This window comes from Micropterus dolomieu, linkage group LG13 (genome assembly GCF_021292245.1).
Source record: "Micropterus dolomieu isolate WLL.071019.BEF.003 ecotype Adirondacks linkage group LG13, ASM2129224v1, whole genome shotgun sequence".
Taxonomy (NCBI): Eukaryota; Metazoa; Chordata; class Actinopteri; order Centrarchiformes; family Centrarchidae; genus Micropterus; species Micropterus dolomieu.
Window position 1 is genome coordinate 19,606,608 of NC_060162.1, and position 21,047 is coordinate 19,627,654.

Genomic DNA, 21,047 nt, shown 5'->3' on the forward strand with positions numbered 1-21,047 from the left:
GTGAAGAACAAGCCACCAAGCAGATAATTGTAATCCTTTCCCAGCATGAATCAACCCATTTTGGTGTTTTGTCCCACAGGACTCTGAGCGCAGAGACCACACAGTGAGGCTAACCAGTTAATAGGCCAATGGGCTATAGGCTCTGAATAAAATTAAGATGTGTGGTCAGAGGAGCTAACATGTAAGCTTATTTTATGGATTTTATCTAGAGAGAAAACAGGCTATTAGCTTTACACAAAATTAAAAAATGGTGTATAATAAATTTCATGTCTTTTCCCAGTTTCACACAGAAATTGCTGGACTGGTTGCTGGTTTTCCTTTCAGTTTCCAAGAACAGATATGTCACAACTGCTTGCTGCCTCTTTTGTTGGCAATGGGTTTGCCTGATTTTTATGCAACAGTGTGGTCAATCTGCATCACTAACATTATCGGCCAATCACACATTAGCCCTGTATAACTGTGGGCACCACCCATAACTGTTCAACCAGCAGTTCAAATTTAGCATGACCTTAAATCCACTGGAGATAGATTAGATTAGTGAGTTGCATTATGGCACAAAGCTCAATGAAACGGTTGAGGTATTTGAGTTTTGGAAAAAGAAGTGAGTACTGTCATCCTGACAAACAGTTAAACTACAAATAAATGTCTGACAACACTACTAATGTGCTGACCTTATTATCCATCACTAGCGCACTCTTGTTTGGCATGAGTTGACTGATCATGTAACAGATTGGTGTGGGCGCTGTTTGTAGAAATATCATCCCCTCTGTACGTTTTGCATGGCTATAGCTTGCCGAGCCTGAACAGCACATTTATCAAAGACCTATAGCATTAGCTTATTCCCAGCAGAGCATGTTGGCCTAAGAGAACGAGCCTTTTCCCAGTGTTAGCTTATAGCATTAACTAGCTCTGCTCTGCCTCACACTGAGAAGAACAGTGTGTTAATCACCTGTCTATTTCAGGAAACTAGCTCATTAGCCTGCAGTATTTAGACAAGAAAGGAAGGAAGGAGGCTTCTTACAGGAAGAAAACAGTCTGTGACAACAAAAATGCCTGAGCCTGACAATTTCAGTATTTCCCATTGATTTAATACTTCTTTCTTTCCTCCATCAGCTTTATTTTCTGTGGTTTCAAAGGAATGTCATGGACTCGGTACAATTCTGAAATACAACAGAAACCATTATTTGCTCTACACCACAGTGAAAATAAAGATATGTATTCTTAGAAAACAAACACTCCAGCCAGTGAGAGTAAGAATGACATGACTTGAAATAAGACCTATGGATGGGCTTTAAATTGCCTCTGCTTTCACAAATTACCACTACATAAACAATACGTCTCAGCTAATACACTGCAGCAAATTCCTAAAGTGCATAATATCAAAATGATTACAAATTAAATAACAAATAAAACATTTGTCTTGCCATACTTGAGAAGATCATCCATTGATGTAGTTCAGCTCCAGCACTCATTCCTTATCACTGACTAGTTGTGATCTTGACTTTTCTTTTAATTCTAAAGTCCTAACCTGAAGCTAACCTTTAAGGGTAACTCCCCTCAGATTCGGTTAAACAGTCTGTGACGTTCCGTACATTCCAGGAGTTATTTCGTGATGAAGTGTTGTAATTTACTGTTTGGTGTTCCCTCTTTCACTGCAGCTGCCTTCTGCCTGTTTCTCATTCAGTTTCTGATTTCTTGCATTGCATTCTCCCAACACAACTTACTTTATCCGGCTGAGCGAGCCATTGCTCAGAACTACAGGACTGTGTTTTAAATTCTGCACTACTGCCTGAAAACCTGTCTGCTCCAGCCCAAAGGAAGATTTTTCTTGAGGCAGTGGGAACTAAATGTGGATAAAAATGTTCTGCATCATTGTCCTCTATTTTCATAGGTGCTTCGTCATTTCCCACAGCAACAAGATACTACCCAGATGGTTGAATCTTAACCATAATTGAAAATCTCTGAACAGTTGGCCAAAATGACCTCACTTCCTATAAAATGGCCTGACTTTGAGGGTCCACGGCTCAGCTGGACTCTCACAAGGATAACAAACAACAACACACACACAGATGACGGCGCCCTGAGCCCTCCTCACACGTTCTATAACACCTAAAGCCCTAACGCTATTCTGACATTCCTGTCTGAAGCTGGACAGTGATAAAAAGACTTCTGCAGCTTTTCACTACCAAAACAGAGCAGTGTTATGAGATGAAGTCCTGACATTCAAGGTCAACCTCCCTCCTGACCAGGGCTGGGTACCGCACTTCAATACTTTTATGGCCCCGACAGACTATTGAAAAATACCTTGTCATTCCGTAACAAATTTCAAAACCTAAGGTGTATATCTTTTCTGTGTCATAGAGCCAATAAGCATGCAGCATCTAATGCTGGGGATTGGCTATCTAACATTGCACATCATAGAGGCCCAGAGATGTGGCTCGCTGTTTTGTTTTTCATTTTTTTTACTGCCAGCTGCTTATCTGCACAGATAAGTGAACTTTGTGCTTCTTGATAGCTAGCCAGTGCAGCTAACCTGTTTGTGCTCATCAGCGAGTCTGTTCACCACGTCGTCCACCGGGATGAAAGCCCCAGCGCAATGTTCAGGAAGTGGTATCGAAGTCAAGGTAGCCGCATCGGAAATCAAACATTTTTGAACGATACCCAGCTGTACTCCTGACTTCCGGGAACTACAGAATAATACTGTGTCTCAATTCACGCCCTTCCATACTTACGCTTGGTATTTTGAGTGCATAAGTGCGTTCACATTGACAACCATGGCAAAATGCAGTGCACACTGAGTACCCGGATGGTGTACAGCTCTGTCTGCTTCTGTCAGGGAAGTTAAAGCCAATTTTTAAATAAGTTGGAAATGTTCTGTTCCCTGTATTTCTGCGCTGTATTTTCACATGTGAGTGCAAGCAGGTGATTTGTGCTTTTCTTTGTGTTAAATGAATGAATTCTGTTGCACAGAACAACAATAGCTGGTGGATGTTGTGGACAATAGTGGGTGGGCGGAGGTTGTTTAATGGTGGGCATCACATGGCTGAGTTGTATTGTTGCGTTTCCTGCATCCCTCCAGTTCTCTTCCTCTCTTGAACACAAATACCAAAACACTGGACAAAATACTTTTCTAAGATGGAATGTGACACAAAAATCACTCTTTGACCTTGTTAGGTGCTTCATTCATGCATTTTTCTTTCATTATCATTTTCATTGTGACTTGAGTCTCAACATAGTATGGCAGTAAAAACTCTGGAGCAGGAGAAATAGCCAAGCCAATCAGAGCTTTGTGGCGGGATTAAGAAGGAAGAAGTCATCTTCTGGTGCCAGATCCAGAATCCATTCCTAACTAAAAAAGACGACAAGCATGGATGAGATCAGCGCAGCTATACATTGATATATTCCTTTGACGTCGACAGGTGGATATGTCAGTCACTCCTGATGAGCAAACATAGACATTAGACTAAATAGTTCAGATAAAACAAGATGGCAGTTCAGTTTGAAAAACCAAATCCTATCTCTAAGTGGACAGCACAAGCCAAAATCTTTACACTTTATTTTTGAAAAGTGCCTTCATCTCTTCAAATACACTCTTCTCTTACTTCTCTCATTATGTTAAGATGACTTTTTTTTTGCTGTATTATCAAAGAAGAACGTATGAGAAATAAGCCGGAGACACGACAGACACCTCTGTGTCCATTCATCACTTTTTAGCTGTCATCCATTCCCATGGGCCAAACAAAAATAGCCACAAAGTGTCATCCACACAAGAACTACTTTAAATTCCAGCTGCTTCAAACATGCACACATGAGGACGCTTTGTTGCTGGGAAAATTATTTTCAAAGCTCAGTCTAATAGCTGGCCTGAGGGGCAGTCACATGATTTCCAATGACAAACACTCAAAGCCACAAGTTTTCTTTCCTATTAGTGTTCTCCACTCATTGTCAGCTGATAACACACACATTTGTGAACTGAGAGGCGACAGCATACTGCATATGGTACAACTGAAAAGACGCCACAATTGTGTATCAATGACATTAGTGTCCATCTGAACATTGCTGATTTGAATGTAATGTTTGGGACTTTATCCAGTCACACAGGAGTATCACTCTCTTCCTGGAAGACGGCCAGCGGAGACCCATCAACAGATCAGCCAATGAAAGGCCATCAGCCAGTTAATGTCAACAACACTTCAAGCCGTGTGAGGCTGAACAGACTTCCTACTACCATCCTCCACCTCCCTCTCTCACGTTTCCCTCACTCGCCTTATATTCACTGTGCCAACTACCCCCAAAAGACATACACACACACACACACACCTGCACTGCCCTTTATCTCTCCTTGTACTCACTGTTTCTTGTCATCACGTCGTTCACTCTCATCCCATCACTCCTTCAGTACCTCATTCCCATTTCCACCTCGTGTACTCTTGGCTCACCGAGCTTTAGTATCATCAACCACATATCTGTTATATAACCACATGTGTGTGTGTTTTTCTGCGGGTTTGTGTATGTGTTTCTGGGAAGAGGGAGAGGTTCTGTGGAAGACGACATCACTGATAACTTTATTGTTCCTGTCAATGTTCTCACACTCCACAATGCGGGGATGGGTAGGGTCAGAAAATGTACTTCCACCAGTCACACACATACACACACACACACAAACACACACACACACACACACACACACACCCAATGGGACATTCAGTATGTGGAAGGTACCTCCTGTCATTGACTCTAATGAAATTGGAGAGCTGGCTGTGATTTTTCTGTCCCTGGGCCTAGGGGAGGTATTGGCAAACACTGAATTGGCAGTTTGCAGCCTCGCGTCGATATTTCCAGAATCAGCTGGTAATTTCAAATGATGACCAAACAAAACAGTGAACACGGATGATGAGCTATTCTAAATAGAGTGTGGGCAACAACAGACTGACTTCAACCTCTATCTATCACAACTTTGTTTACGCCTCAATTTTGAATGTTACCGCTCATATCTGACCAGAATCTCATCAGTGGCTTCACTATGGAGGTATTTCGCCTTGTTTTACTGATCCAGAAACCTACCTGAGGAAAGGTGATTTAACACACAGATTGTCCTCTCTGTAATGAGACATGGTGACAAAACGATGTAAATGAATTCATATGAAGCTACGTCTTTATCGCACTGATTTGATGCTGCCTTTGCGTATTTGCTTCCCCTTGCCAGGTGGATATGTTTGCCTGTCTTATGGGGCACCGCTGTGTAAACTGGGTGCAAAACAAATAAAAGCTGTCATGTCCAAGTTTAACTAGAAATGAAAACATCTCTTTACAGAGCGACTATAAGAATGGTCAAAGAGACATGGTTGATTCCTGGAGCCTCCATCACCCCTTTGGTATTGTACTGGTCAGCTGCACTCTGCAAAATGTCAGTAACTCTACAGTGAAGTAAAATCAATCAGCATGATTGAAAGTGATGGGAAAACAGGGTCACAGTGACAGCTTCTTCATCTTAGGTTATTCTGGCAACAGCAAGAAGATTCAATTCATTGAAACTGCCGTTTGGTCGGGGTACTGTTTAATTGGAATATTTCTGAACCATGAGAGTGCATTTTTGGAATAAGTGGTCACAGTGGCTTTGAACACCTGACCCAGTATGGGTTATTTATTAGGGCTGGAACGATTTGCTTATCTCCTGATTCAATACTATCATGATTCTTGGTTCGACATTACGATTTATTGCAACTTCTGTTTGCTTTTTTAACACTAGACCATGGGAAAAAATTAATCACACACTTCTAGACTGTATGTCATGAGTAATATTTCCATAAACCAATGCATGTCATAGGTCAGCTAGAGACAGCTTTTTGGCGAGTAAAGAAATGTGGTTTGATGCTGAACTCACGTTTCTTCTAGACAGGTAACATCTAATGTTGGCTATTTACAGAAATGTATCTAATGACAACACAAAACATACAAAAAAACATTCCACATGGCATCAATATATGGCTTTGATATGGCTGTTTTCTTGCTACTATGGTCTTGCTCAAACTGAGCTAAACAAGCTATCATGTAAACTATAGGCCAACGCCACACCTCAAGATTATAAGATAGCAGTTTTATTTTGACTGGCTTTCAGTTTTACCAGTTTGGTCGAATTTTACCCTGCTGGAATCTAGAAGTCATCTAACTGATGAGATTGTATGGACCCAGTAGCAGACCAATGGTGATCCGTTCACCATACTGTAACCACTTGGCAATACTGCTGGGGGTATTTCAAGTGAAAATACTATTCAGCTAAATTAATAAATGTAAATGTAAAGGATGGTAGCTACTAACAAGATGTTGCGGTGGCGTTCTTACAATCTTTATTTCCTCTGTTGCAGCGAACACAATACACAACCTTAACACTGTTAGGGTGCAACCTGAGCATCTAGCCAATCTCACAGCACTGTAGCCGAACTGAATGTGCCACACACGTTTTACCAACGCCTGGTATTGACGCATTACTACCATATTTTTTAAGAAAGCCGACAGTAGCATGAGCTATTCGATAATTTCTATCTTAATGACTGTTAAAAAATTTGAAAATCATACCCCTTCCTAATTACTGTTTTGAGATGAGGAAAGATTATAAGTTTGGAAAGTTCGCTATCCATTTTTGAGGACATTGCAAGGTTTGTTACGCGTGTCTAACTGTACACAGTCTTGAACAGTGTCATTGCTGCAATTAGTAAATCTTGCAGTTCTTGCACAATACTGTCTCCAATTTGTTTGGGGCACGTCTCCAGGAATTTCACATTGTACCTTTAAGTGAATGGATTAGTTTTTTTCATGGACATTGTCAAACACTGAGTTCAAAGAATTGCAAGTTGCTTGGCAACAGCTATGGACAAAGAGAAAGATTGAAAATTCCTCACGAGAAAATGTGGAGCAAACAAAAAAAGTCTGGCTTCAGGTGGTTTGCTCTGAACTTGTGCCAGGAGTCTCTTTGGTTTGATCAGCTGCAATTGTGTGACACACCAGCGCAGTCGTGACTGCCTCTACATTATGCCTTTTTTAAGTTTTAACTTGTATTTAAAATTCAAAATGCAAACAATGACTGCTTTTCGACAGGGGTGGGGCTGAAATTGTGTGCACTGCCACTTGACAATGTGTTTTAAAAGGGTTTTTTACAAGAGCATGTGAACTGAGAAATACTATCATGGTTAATAAGTAATGTTAAATGAAAACTAGATAATGAGCCATTATGACACCAAAAAGCAACTAGACTGGACAAAATCAATGTGAGCACAGCAAACAACCAAGAAGAAGCAATAAAAAGAGTCTCTCTGGCTCTGCCAAGTCATTCAGTACTATATGTGCATGATGAAAACCAGGTTAAGGTCATTCCTATATCTAGGTTAAAGTGATGCAGAGGAGGAGCAGCACACAGAGACAGACACTAACGTTACTGCAGCATGCAGTCTGGTCCACTGACCTCTTTTGGATGTCAGGAGAGGAGGGTGCAGTGTCCTGTGTCCTCCCCGTTTTAAAGCCAATCACTGTAATTACAGGCTCTGTTTCTTTTGACCAACAAAAATGAGCCACACACACCACCTAAGCTAACGTTACACTTTCACTGACTATCCCTTCCTACGACTTTTCTTTCCAAAGGAAACTTCAGTTAAAATACATTTCTGCTACGATTTGAGCTATATTTTTTGTTTTAATTAACCCTACCTGTGGGAAGAAGGATGTGTAGCAAAGCGCTGATCCCCCGGAGCTCCTTACGACCGACTAATTAACGGCTAATAACCGGGATTAGTTTTTAACGACGGAGGCGTAACCGACCGCTACTCCTTCTTCTTCTTTTTGCTTCTTCTTCTTCTTTGTCTTCTTAACCTGGGGGAAGAAATGTGACCGCAGCTGCTGCACCACCGGCAGGCGGGACGTTAGAGAAACAACCGGACTGGGGAAGTAACGGAACGGATGCTCGTGTTAACAGCAGTAATGACGGCGACGGCAGCCTCTAACCGAGATGACATTGAGCTCCTTTTACGCGCCAGCTTTTCCGACTAGCGGTTCCCTCCTCTCTCTCTCTCTCTCTCTCTCTCTCTCTCTCTCTCTCTCTCTTTTCTTGTAGGCACGCGCGCTGAATAATGCAGGGCTCGCGAGGTCCCGGGAGCGTTTTCTGTCCCGTTCCAGAGACAATCAAAGAGCGAGCCGCCAGCGCAAGCTCCAGCCAAGCACAATGAGGCTGACCCGCGCGGATCAGGTTACCGCCGTACTGCCTTTCATTCAGCTGCAAAACAATCTGACTGCAGCTCAGCCAGCTGCCCCACCATCACCACCGCCCCCTGCTTCTGTACCCCACCTCTCTGTCTCCCCACCTACAGCTCTGCCCTATCTGATATGTGCGCAGGTGGCATTTTCAGAGAAACAAAAACAAACGCAGAACACTCCAGAACCGTTGTTCTAGTGGTAACCAAGTAGTAGAAGCTAGTCTACATTTAATCAAGTACTGTACATTTTAAGTTTCCTACTTGGAATAAAAGGCTATTTTTATTTATGCCACATCATGCCACTCCACTACATTTAAAGGGGCACTCCTATGATTTTACACTACAAGTTCAGTTTACTTGTCTTGAGGAGTAGGGATATGATACAGCCTGTGAAAACCATAGATGTTATAGGTGAAAACACATGTATAATGTCTTCTGTGGCTCTGGAGGAACTTTCCAAAGTCTGAGAAGCTCCGGCTTGAGATTTCAAATTCATAACACTAAGCCTGTGTTATAAACTGGGGAGTGTGGAGTTTCTAATAAAAGATGCCATCAACCTGTATAATTTTACAGATTTAGATTTTACTTATATATAGTAAGATATGATGCAATGTTCTTTAACGTATCAGTTATAATGTAATGGTAATACAATAATAACACTCAAGAAGCTATTCTGCAATAAGCAAAATAATAAACATATAAATGAATAGGTTTCTAAAGTAATCATCTATAAATAAAAATTACAGAACAGCTTGGCATACGGTGTGCCAAAAATATAGAAATCTATAAATGCACCAAATGGGAATAAAATGGTCACTACAAACTTGAGACTCACTACACTGCATGACCGGATATAACTCCCTGCGGGAATATCATAGCGCTGTATTAAAGCGATACCATCATAATAATAAAATCATAATAAAAATGCCCCAAAAGTAGAGTAAGGTCATATTAAATTTACTGAGTGCCATAAATGTACAATGGGCACTTGTAAAAACTATCACAGAAACAGTGCAGTGGGACATCTCAGCACACTGAAGACATGAAGAACCACTACACCTGTAGAAAGGAAACAACGTTAGTGAAAGACATTCCAACCATGTCTGACAATTGCAGACACATTAACAGGAACCTGTGTGTGGCACAGATTTGTCCCAGTTGAGAAGAACTCACAGTCTCTTGTCCACATTCTCTCAGCACTGTGGTTGTCTTGTTCTTCCATGATTTGTGTGTCACATCTTTTTTCAAACTCTACTTTTCCTATTGAGGTAGAAGAAAACTTATTGGGACCTTTTTTTCCTGACACATACATGCCGCATACTTGCGGCACTATTTTTGTGAGGACCCATCATTGACATTATGCATTCATGAGCCCTTTACCCTAACCTTTACCATCACTACTACATGCCAACCCAAACCCTAATCTTAACCTAATTCGAGCCCTGAACCCTTAAATCAAGTCTTAACCCTCAAAACAGCCCTTTAGCATTTCAAAACAGCATTTTGTTCCCCACAAAACTGTCATACCACACAAGTATAGTGGGCTCCCAGTTTTTGGAGCCCACGAATAGTAAAACAAGCCCGCACACACTCACACACACACACACACACACACACACACATACACACACACATAGTCCAGACCATTTCAGTGAATGGCAGCCAAAAAGTGAAAAAATGGAAATTGTCACTTGGACACCGGTAACAAATAGTATAAATAGCATAAACGCTTCAGATAACACCCTGTTGTAGCCCCTTACTCTTCTGATGTCAAACCAAACTTTCTGACAAATTTGTGGGGGCATTATGTGTAGAATATTTTTCAGAAACACTTGCCCTGCCCCTAGTTGTAACTTTGTAGTTTTGGACTCAAGTAATCAAACTCTTAGACTTACATAAAAAACACACAGATACAGGCTACTCACCATGGCAGTGTGAGGATGTCTGGTCGGAATGAGAGCTTCATACCCATTTGCTGTTGTCACAGTAACCCCTGGTGTTTGGCAGTAGCCTATGATAAAACAAAATCTGAGTTATTGCTAAACATTGTCATCTTCGTTAATCATCATCTTCTTTCATATTCATGAGGAAAAACAACCCCCCTTTGGGCTTGTTATGTGGTTTTGAAAGGAGTTTCGTAAACCCTAACAGGATCCTGCAAATGAGGTGAAAACGTAAAAATCCATCAGTCTTCCACGTGCAAATCTGACACTGTGAAAAGCTAATGACACAAACATGCGTCTGACCTGTGGTGAAAGACAGATCAGAGAACTGCTAACACCTGCTATTCTTTATTCAAGCCAGTTATCATCATTATAGAATTATTTTTAATTAAACTAGAGCAACTGTACTTTGCATGATATAGATAATAAATATATCAAAATCTGTCACCAGCCTTTAGACACCATCAATGCTACTCATATACAACTACTACTACTACTATACTATTGCCACTGCTACAGCTACTACAACAGTTGTAGTTGTAGCACAGTCACAGTGATTAGCAGCAACTCTGGTAGTAGTGGCCAGTGGTGGAAGGTAACTCAAATACTGAACTGTAGGTATGTGTGCTTTGCTTCAGTTTCTCCATTTTATGCTACTTTATACTTTAACTCTACTACATACTACATTTCAGAGGCACAATATTGCACTTTTTACTCCATTATATGTATTTGATGGCTATAGTTACGTTCCAGATTAGAACTTTATTTACACATATGTTATCAGTTAATAAAATATATCTGAAACTACATAACATTAAAAAACATGATTGCATGAGTAATGATATATATATGATACATATTTTCCACCTTTGAAATGTCTTTCATCATCCTGTTGTGCACGCTCATTTGAGTGCGTAATATTTATCTACAGTCATGGTTTCTGTTAAAGACTGTCATTGACTTAAGATAAACCAACATGTGGCTTGAACGTTAGTCTTGTTATCAGTTGTCATGACGTCGCTTATATAATAATTTATCACCTTGTATTGTGTCTTCTGGGGAAGTATGTGTCATGTTTGTGCTCCTGGCATAAGTTCTTGAAAATAGAGTATTAACACCCAAGCCGGCGTCATCCAAGATAGACGCACATGATCAAAGGAAAAATGACATTGTACAACTGCTGCATGCAAAAGGAGTCTCCATAACTTTAATGTTACTGTACTGGTGAAACAGAACACAATCTAACATTTATGTGCTGACATATGTCCATAGAGTATTGTATGTGCACGATTTGTCATATGTGGCTCCTTCCTGAAGTCTCCTTGTGTCATGCATGTGTTTATTGCTTTAGTGCGGTAGGCGTATTGTATTTCTTTGCCAAAACTAGCTTTTTTGTCCTCTCTATTCATTGCTGTGGAGTTCACGTGGTATCAGTAAAGTTGGACGAGTAAGCATGCAGTGAGTTTTTCTGTACTGTTGCATGATTTCTTGCAGAAACTACTATTAATACCAGGGGGGCGCCTCATTGCTCCTGTAAAAATATGGCATGGGGGTATCTAGATTAGTCTAACTATATACTAGAAAATAATAGTTACAATATATACTATATAGCTATTTACCTACCCATCTTCCTACTTACCTTCCTTCAACACCAGCTAACTCCCTACCTTCCCCTTCCACTCTTATCTATCTTCTTGAACACTACATACTCCTTACTTTCCTATGGCGATACATATATTTTTTGCAGTGTGTAAACTCACTAGATGCCACAGACTCGGTATGAGTCCCTACAGGAATGTTGCAGTAATATTAGAGCGATTTTTTATGAGCAGTGGCTAGTCATCCTGAAGGAGAGCAATTACAATAAAAGTCTGTACTGCATCCTTTCTAGAAGGATTTAGACTTGATGCCATGTTGCAATGTACCTGTTTTGAGAATTAACCCAAGATTTAGGCTTTAATCTCATTTTCAGTGTTACCCATCAGGCCACATTATCACATTAATCTAAAACTACGATAAAACTATTAAATATTTCATTGCATATCTTTCAAACAGTTTTCTGCATTCCATTTAATATAGCTGGTTTTCAAGACAAAACTAATCCTAAACATTCACAGAGGTACTCACCGAATCAAAGCAGTGACTACGTAAACCTGGCTCTGATGTTCAACTGACTGGGGATTTAGTCTTGCTCTGATTTGTGTGTTGGCTTGACTGGGTTAAAGAAATAACCCTAAAAAGTTGTACTTATTATATTGGGTATAAACAGAACATACTGTATGAGAAATAAGTTGTACAACCTGAGCTTAGTTTGCGTATTTTTGTTGCAACAACGGCCTTCTCATTTACAGTGATTGATTACCTTACCTGATTGTATTTCTTTTAAATCTTGTGTGTTTTGGTGAGTCTATGAGGGCATAACACACTGCATGCATGTAAAACCTGTCTGAACTAACAAAGGCGCTAGTAAACCCTTATGTGAATGAAAAATCTCTCTTAAAATGTAAAATGTATAGTGTGGTGTGTGTGTTTGTTAGTGGCAGTGGGTTTTACAACAGATAGGGGTGCAGTAAGGATAGCTTGTGATCTCTTTGTCAGCAGCCAATGAAAAAATGAATGTTAGAGACAGATGGAAAGAACAACAAGCAAGAGACCACAGGAGGGCACTGGAGAAACTCAGCTTTATTGACCAAAGATAGAGAGAGGATACAGACATCAGAGAGAGAGAGAGAGAGCATGAGAGAGCATGAGAGAGAGAGAGAGAGAGAGAGAGAGAGAATGCGACAGAGTGAGTTGTCATAACCATAGAAAGAGAGAGAAGTCTGAACAATAGAAAATGGCTCCTTCTTGTTTTAACAGTCCATACAACTATGAGAGCAGGCAGAGAAGAGAAAGAGAGACTCCTACAGAGTCAGAGGAGTACTGCAGGCGTGGCAGTGGGGCTGGTAAACTCAACAAATCTGTTGTTCGTGTACAGCTCCTTGCATTACATCAAAAACACACACACACACACACTAACCCAAACAGGCAAACCGGATTGGTCAGGCTCCACTTGAACTTGTACAACTTGAACCGAGCCTTACTCTTTTCTTCTTTTTTAAAAACAAAAATGTTTTTTGAGACTACAATTGCATTTCCTCTTGTAGGTACATACAATAAGTGCTTCTTTGCTCTGTGGCATCATGTGTGTCATGTGCGTTACACCTTGGGGAAAACTAACACTACATGTGAAAAGCCTCCTCAAACAGTCATGCAATGAATATGTTTTGGCCAATCTGGGACACTGAACAGCGTGATAGTGTTAGTAATTGTTCCCAGCCTAGATGAGCCTTGTAGCCTGTTTGCTGGAAATAAAAGTAAAACAGGAAAATAACTGTGACATAACTGCTCAGAAGAACCATCTTGGGTTTTTTCCCCCCATGAGATCCATTGTGGTAAATTTGAAAAAGAATAAACATAGATGTGGTGAACAGAATAATGAGTTTTAGCATCTTTTCACGGTAAGATTGTTTTTTTTCCTATTGAATTTTAACCTTTACAAGCTTTGATTAAAAAAACTTGTAATGGATTCTTGTGGTGGATTACCTGTCTCAAACAAATCAAGGAGATTTGAATGGAAATCCAATGGCTGCTTAGAGGGAAACAATATAAAAACTTCTGTTATGCTTTTGAAAGTAATATAAATTGAAAATGATTGTAGTTAAGAGGCTACCATGCAAATTCACTGGTATGGTTATTTAAGCTCCTGCCTCTGCACAATGTTTTAAGATCCTCAGATGCCTTCGAGGCCAACTGTAACACGTAGTCGCCACCAGTTCAGTGGTGATGGCCAGAAAAGGGGAAAAACGTTGTGTGGGGTTAATAGTGAGATTACACACAGCAAAGCAGTGAAGTTAGAGAGTGGAAATATAATATAAGCTTGTGTTTGTGCACTCATACAGTCGTGATATGGCATCGTGGGACATCGGAACAATGTCTAGTACCCATAATAATCAGAATTATCTCTAGATCTCTATATAGATGTGGAAAATAAAATCATCACTAAATAGAATATAGAGCATATTTACATTCTTTATCTACACAGGAAACCAGACCCGATGGGCTGGGTGGTGGCTAATCACACAGCCAGTTGGACTGACTGACAGCAGCAGTGGCCAATCACACTAAAGCATGTATATTTGAAGGCCGACCCACAGTTCTGACAGTGCTGACAGGACAGTTGAGAGGTGGGATTGTGTAGCTGTGCACAGAGCCATGTAAGGAAATAGTTGATTTTCCCAAAGACTTTTCAATGCTGGAAATATGCTTTTTGTTGACAAGGAATATTGTTTCTGTCTTTCATTATTTTTATGACTATTATCAGAGTTAGTACACAGTGCAGGGATGTTATGTTGGCCATGGCCAGGACCCAGTAAAGCAGTTGAACAAAAGAAGAGAAAGAAAGAAAAAGTACTGCATTCTGAGAAAAAGTTGGTGATGCTCCTCAGGTCAGTCTCGGTTAGTGAAGTGTTCATTTTCTTCCATGCAAATAAAAACATTTTGATGTCATGATATCATATTAAGACCCAGATTCGATTGTAACCAAAGGACATCACGGCCACTCGATACACACCATAGCCACAAAAACACCCCAAATTCACATTATTTGGATCTGAAGAGCCTCCCTAACCTCTCTGTGAATGTGCTTTCTTCAATGACATATCTGGCCCATAAAACTTCTCACTCTAACAATGGGTATTTTTGTCTGTAGCATACAATGGCAAAGTGCATAGTCGCTAACTCTCCAAATATTAATTCACCAGATGCCTATTGAGCATCACCATACTCTCTGTTCCATGTAACATCAAAGACACTTGAAACGGAGCAAACATCTTTCCACAGCGTGCATTATCATTCAACAGAAGGGGGATGATTGCCGCTTTTGAGAGTTTTTCTGAAAACCAGCCAAGTAAATGTCCTACACTTTAATATATATGATGTTATAATGACACCCAGGCCACACTATTTGTAGCACCCTTGTAAACGAGGGCCTGGCTGGTGACTACAGAGCTGGCAGTGTTTTCAGTCTCTTTGAATTGTAAAGAGTATAGTGGATCTCTGGTGCAGCTATGACATGAATTTATTGAACAAAAAGATGAACACGTATTGCACATAATGTTGCTCTAAAAGCTCATTTGAACACACCTGTCACAGTTGAAATTTAGTAATGTGGTAGCGCTTGTTAATCATTATAAAAAACTTTGTGCCCAGGCTGTTAGTGGTAACCCATGTTTGTTTTCATAGGTGGAAATACGTGTTCCTTTGCTGCCAGAGTGTACTCATTAAGCTGCCGTTAGCTTCCTGTGCGCTATAGGAAAGGTTGGCTGTAAAGATCCTACTGGCAGCCAAAAGGTGTTCCACGGCTTCTTATTGGCTGCTGAGTTACGAAGTATTAGAATAGGAGGAAATGACCTCAGCAGTGGAATAGCTGGAGTTAGTGGACAAAACAACCGAGATGGAGAGAAAGAGAGAGATGAGGAGAGAGACAGAGTCCTGTTACTACTAACTACAGTGTCAAAAACCTCAGTTTGCCATGGAAACAGGCATCGCAACAATTCAATGGCCTTTTAAATTTCAAAACAAAAGGAAAAAAATGTTCAGATAACAACAGCAAACTGAAATAAAAGTCTAAAAGAACTTCTAATTATCTCTATTTTTTTTTGCTAGGACTATCAATATGGAAGAATGAAGAGGCACATAAAGAAACCAAGGCAACAAGTACCCTCCTCTCCACCCTGGTCAGAGAGAAGCTGTACGAGTAAAGAGGGTGGGTTGTTTGAGTTTGTAGTTTGGATGTGTAGTTGTTTATGTGAGTCTGTGTATGTTTGGAGACAACAGGAGAGAATCTGGTAGAGAGAAAAGAAGGTGGAAAGTGACTGAATAGAGAAACTGAGATTTTGTCTGTCTTTAAGAAAGTTTTATAAACTGGCTTATTAAAGGCGATGATCTGGTTGATTGTCCTTAGAGCCAGACATACTGTTTGGTTAGACAGCATGGCAATGTGACTGATTGTCCGTAAAGTCGTATTGACCTCTGAGAGTAGTTTTATATAACCTGGTTTAAGCTGTTTGTTGACAAACATCATTTTTCTCCAGCTGTATGTCTGTGCCATTATCATAGCAGCAGAATGACAGCTTCATTCCTGCTTAATTTGAATTTGTGAAATATACTGTGTTGTCTGAGGTGACAGGAGGAAAAAGGCAGACTCCATGTTGACAGAGACAGTAACCAAAAAGCAGAGATGTAGGGGTAATAACATAACTGAGTAAAAAGTCAAAGGTTAGACAAGAGCATGTGTGTGTGCGTGTGTGTGCTGGCCGATCAGAGTCCAGAGGAGGACGAGGAAGGCAGGGCTTCTGTTAGTAACCATCCAGAGACAGAGGGGAAGAGAGGGGTGTTGTGGGTAATGATAAAAGGGTGGAAGAGGGAGAAGATTCAGTCACATGAGGATGCAGCACTCGCAGCGTTTCCTCTTGTCTGTACCTGTGGCAGGGGTGAGGCCGGGCGGGGGGACCGTGTTGGCGTCGGGATTCACGGGGGGCGAAGAGGCGCTGTCAGGCTCACGGCCGTCAGATGACAGTTCCGTGCTGGCGGCCTCAGATGTGGCCGGCCTCCCTGACACAAGGTCAGCTGCTGTGCCGTCGATGATGGACAGGTCAGTGACCGTCTTCTCCCTCAGAGATTTCTCATCGTCTTCGTCGATCAGGACCACCTCAGCCTTCACGGCACCATCAAAACCTAGCAGCCGCCTGCTCTCGCTCGTATCCTCAACGTCCTGGTAGCCAAGGAACACCATGGTGACTGGGTGTTCCGCACTGGCTTGGGGTAGGGAGGTGAGCTCGGCACCTGGGTGGGCTGAGGTGCCGGGCTGGGTTGTAATAGGAGCAGAGGGTGGCATCATGCCAAGCTGGGGCTCCCTCTGGAGGGTGACCTGGGCTGGTGGGCTTGAAGGGATGGATGGCGGGGCACAGGAGGGCGGAGACAGATCATCAATATCTGTTGGGGAAACATAGGCCTGAGGGGCACCTGGGGTCACTGTCACCTGACACCTGCTGCCATCTCCTCCTTGAACGACAGGTCTGGCAGCTCGCTGGATCAGCTGGTCAACCTGTGCAGAGCTCCAACCATTCTCCACGGTGGTGGTGGACACGCCCCCAGAGGAAGTGACCTCATAGACCACTTTTCTGCCATCATCGTAGACTTTGATACCGCGCGACGCCGCATCCAGCGGGCTCACGCGGTTGGCTGACAGGATGCGCTGCTCGCCGGTCTGTGGGTCATTCTGTACGTTGATCTCCATGGCAAACATTGCTGTTAGGAAGGGAGGGAGGGGTGGATGAGTGAATGGGAGGAGAGACAGGGAGGAGGGAGGGGTTGATGCAGAGGGGAATGGGGTTTGGAGGAAAAGTGAAGGGGTGGGGAGGGACCAGTGGAGGGGGTGGGGGGTATTGGGAGGAAAAGGTGGAGGGAGTAAAGCGTGAGGGTGGGGACACAGTGTTCTCTGAAAAACTGATATCTGCAATATGAGTTTCTCATTCAAACTGAAATATATGCTATTAGTAAAACACAAAACATTAACTTAACCTCATCCTGCAAACCACAGATGCAGAGACAGCCTTTCCTTCACTGTGCTTAATCCATGTGTGGACAAGTACTGACGTTAAAAAATACATGTCTACTTTACCTTTAGTCCTCAAACGGGGGACTTCATGTAGTGATTAGCCTATATAAACACATTTGCTATTGCAGTAAAGCATATTCAGTAAATATTAAGTTTAAAGATTGAAAAAAGAATAATCATACCTGCAGTTTAGTTCTGTTCTTACACTATTTTGCTGTAAAAGCTTTATCTTACTGCAGATGAATCATCCACACTGCTGTCTAACTTTATCACACTGCCCCACTGCAAAGTTATCAACACTAAATACAGTGAAACAAACATGTAACAAATGAACTTAACAAGAGCCAAAACACTATTGCTTAACTTTTTTCCATTAACGAGAGAAACCATATTGATATTACTGAGAGTAAAGACTAAAACTAATACAATTATTAAGAGTAAAACTACTACTAATCCTAAATCCACTAATACCAAAGCTAAAGCTAATAGCAGTAAACCTACTGCTGAAATACAGCCGAGTTGTACTATTACATAAAAATGAATGCACTAATGCAACTAAGTCTCAGACTAAAACAAAAAAATATGATGATACTATAACAGAGTCTAAAATGCCATTAAACTGTCTCTAATACCAATATGATTTCAGTACTGCTACTACTACTAATAAGAATATACTTAATCTGATACTTAAACTGATGTTGATCTTAATAATTTTGTATTTTGCTAATAAAAGTAATTGATTTAAATTCTACAGTCTACAATGTAGTCCTATCAAAAGTTATTACTAACTTGACCTTGGAGACAGCACTGATCCAGTGCCTGATGTCAGTGTGCTTTCAGTATATGTGTATGCCATTATGAATTTATGACAGGAGACATGAATGTGCAACTGTTCATATGTCATTTGACTCAATTTGTCCAAACGTGTGCGTATCTGTGCCTGTCCAGCCTCCACGTGCGCGTGAGTTTGTCCTGGTTATAATCCAACTTGGCTGCAGCCCAAAACTTTCCTGTCCTCCCTTCCTCCCTCCCTCCCTCCCTCCCTCTCTCTTCTCTCCCCTCCCTCGCCCTCCTCTCCACCCTCTGTCTTACCAGGTCTTGGTATGGCGTGCTCTCCAAGCGCAGGTGGGCCGGTCCGGGGCTGCGGGGCCAGGATGTGGTGGTCGGGATCGGGGTCCGTGCAGTCCGATAGATGGGCGGACATGCAGCCGGTGGCATCTAGTCAGCAGGAGCACAGGAGGGGAAATGACACATGGTCAGAGGGACGTTAGAGGCCGTGAGGGAGAGCCACGAGCACACGCCCAAGCACACACACCAGGCACATGCCAATACACACACATGCACGCTGAGTACACACACATTACACACACCTCAGTTATGTGTAACCACACCCTGACACAAAAATACACACACGCACATACAGTCCAGCCCCCCTACAGAGAAACTAACCACACCCCTGAGTGACCCTACCCGTCCAAACACATGCACACACTAACGCACAACACACACACACCATCTAACTCCCTTCAGCTCTCTGTTTCTGTGTCCACGGCAACTCTAGCACCCCTGAGGTTCAGTGCTTATGCAGCAGAAGCGTGTGCGTGTTTTTGTATATTTGTTACTGCCGAGTGTGTGTATATGTGTGTGTTTGCGATAGCAGGAACAAAGCTTTAGGGCTTACAGGGCTTGTTGGTGAATAGAGGGGGATAAAGCCAGCGACTGCAGGCTGCAGAGTCATGGCCTTGTGTGTGTGTGCTTCAATAGTCTCGCTGAGCCGGGTTCTGTGTGTGTGTGTGTTTTAGTGCATGTGTGTGTTTGTGTGCAGGTATATAAATGTCTATGTGTACGTGTCTGTGGGTATGCGTGACTGTGTGTTTAGGGGTTCAAGAGCGTGCTCTGGCCTGCATCTCTCCTGCCTCAGCGAGACTATTATTCACCCCCCCCCCCCCCCCCACCACACACAAAAACACACAAACACAGGAATAGAAAGAGAGAGACCCCACTGCTAGGATACAACAATAACTCAGGGGAGGACACCATCTCATTGATGTGTGTTAGTGTGTTTTTGGTGTGTGTATGTGTGTGTCATCGCTCACACCTCCATCCTGGGTCATCAGACTCTGAAAGAGAGAGCGAGAGAAAATCCACATGAGCAATAGAAGAGTGATATATTTTTTTGAGTTTTTGAAAAAAAATCATAATTGAAGGCTTTATATAATAAAAATAATTAATACTTTTAACAGAGTAGGCTATAGTGTAATAGATTTTCTAATGAGATCATATTTAATAGCTTTTCTCCACATAAAGCATTTTAACACCAACATTCTGGTCTGTCTTTTCTTGTCACTATCATCCCGTTATTTCAGAAAATGCCAGATTAGATTCTGTATCCTGTCGCTATTTTAAAAACAAGCAGTTCATTTCAATAAGAGTTCACACAAGGTTCTAGACAGTTCATGTTCTTATACCTTCTGCAGGTCTTCTATTGAGCGCTCCGTCTCTTTCAGACGCTCCCGTAGAACCTGCTCTTTGGCTGATATCTGAGACTCTTCACTCTCAAGTGCACCAATTTCAGACTCCAGCCTGGAAACACAAAAATAACATATAGAAGACATTTTTTGTCATGATTTTCCAAATACCATGTTCAAGTTGAAGAATCAAGTTTGCTGCCCTGTACAGGATTATGTTGTCTGGAAAACAGAGTTTGAAGGTCATTGTTAGGAATAAAGTCATTGTGAGAATGCGGATTTGACTTTAGATTGCTTGCCAATACAAGTTAACCACATTACATTTACTTTTTTTTAAATTAGCCACATTTACAGTTAACTAGTCTGAAAACCAGTTGCTATTTCTTGTAAGTAAAAATGCAAAACGTACTTCATTTACACTGTACTGTACGGTATAACATCTGTTTAAAATGTGCTTTACACCAGCTGGTTTTGGCCATCAGATTTCAGTCTGTCGTCACCAGCCTTTGATTATTCTGATCTAGATATAATCCAGATACTCCAAACACATGAAATGACTAGACAGAGATTGGCGATCAGTAAAAATGTGCAGCTATCTGGCCAAGAGCTTTTCCTGATGGACAAATCTCTACATCCTCCTCTATAGTCTAATAGTCAGTTGGGCACCATGGCTCATCATGTCCACAATGACATCCGCTGTTTAATGCAAAAACAAATGTTTTTATAGGTTATA

The 21,047-nt window shown here is 41.6% G+C and overlaps 1 protein-coding gene across 2 annotated transcripts in view; it reads right to left on the reverse strand.

Moving 5' to 3' along the window:
- LOC123981291 (A-kinase anchor protein 2) overlaps positions 1 to 21,047 on the reverse strand; it is an 87,538-nt gene that overhangs the window by 23,624 nt on the left and 42,867 nt on the right. For both annotated transcript variants that reach the window (XM_046065973.1, XM_046065972.1), the window contains exons 5-9: positions 20,315 to 20,429; positions 19,945 to 19,966; positions 18,939 to 19,064; positions 16,709 to 17,536; positions 10,169 to 10,254 (exon numbers count right to left, since the gene is read on the reverse strand). In XM_046065973.1, coding sequence (XP_045921929.1) covers positions 10,169 to 10,254; positions 16,709 to 17,536; positions 18,939 to 19,064; positions 19,945 to 19,966; positions 20,315 to 20,429 — 1,177 coding nt within the window. The remainder of the gene's footprint in view (positions 1 to 10,168; positions 10,255 to 16,708; positions 17,537 to 18,938; positions 19,065 to 19,944; positions 19,967 to 20,314; positions 20,430 to 21,047) is intronic.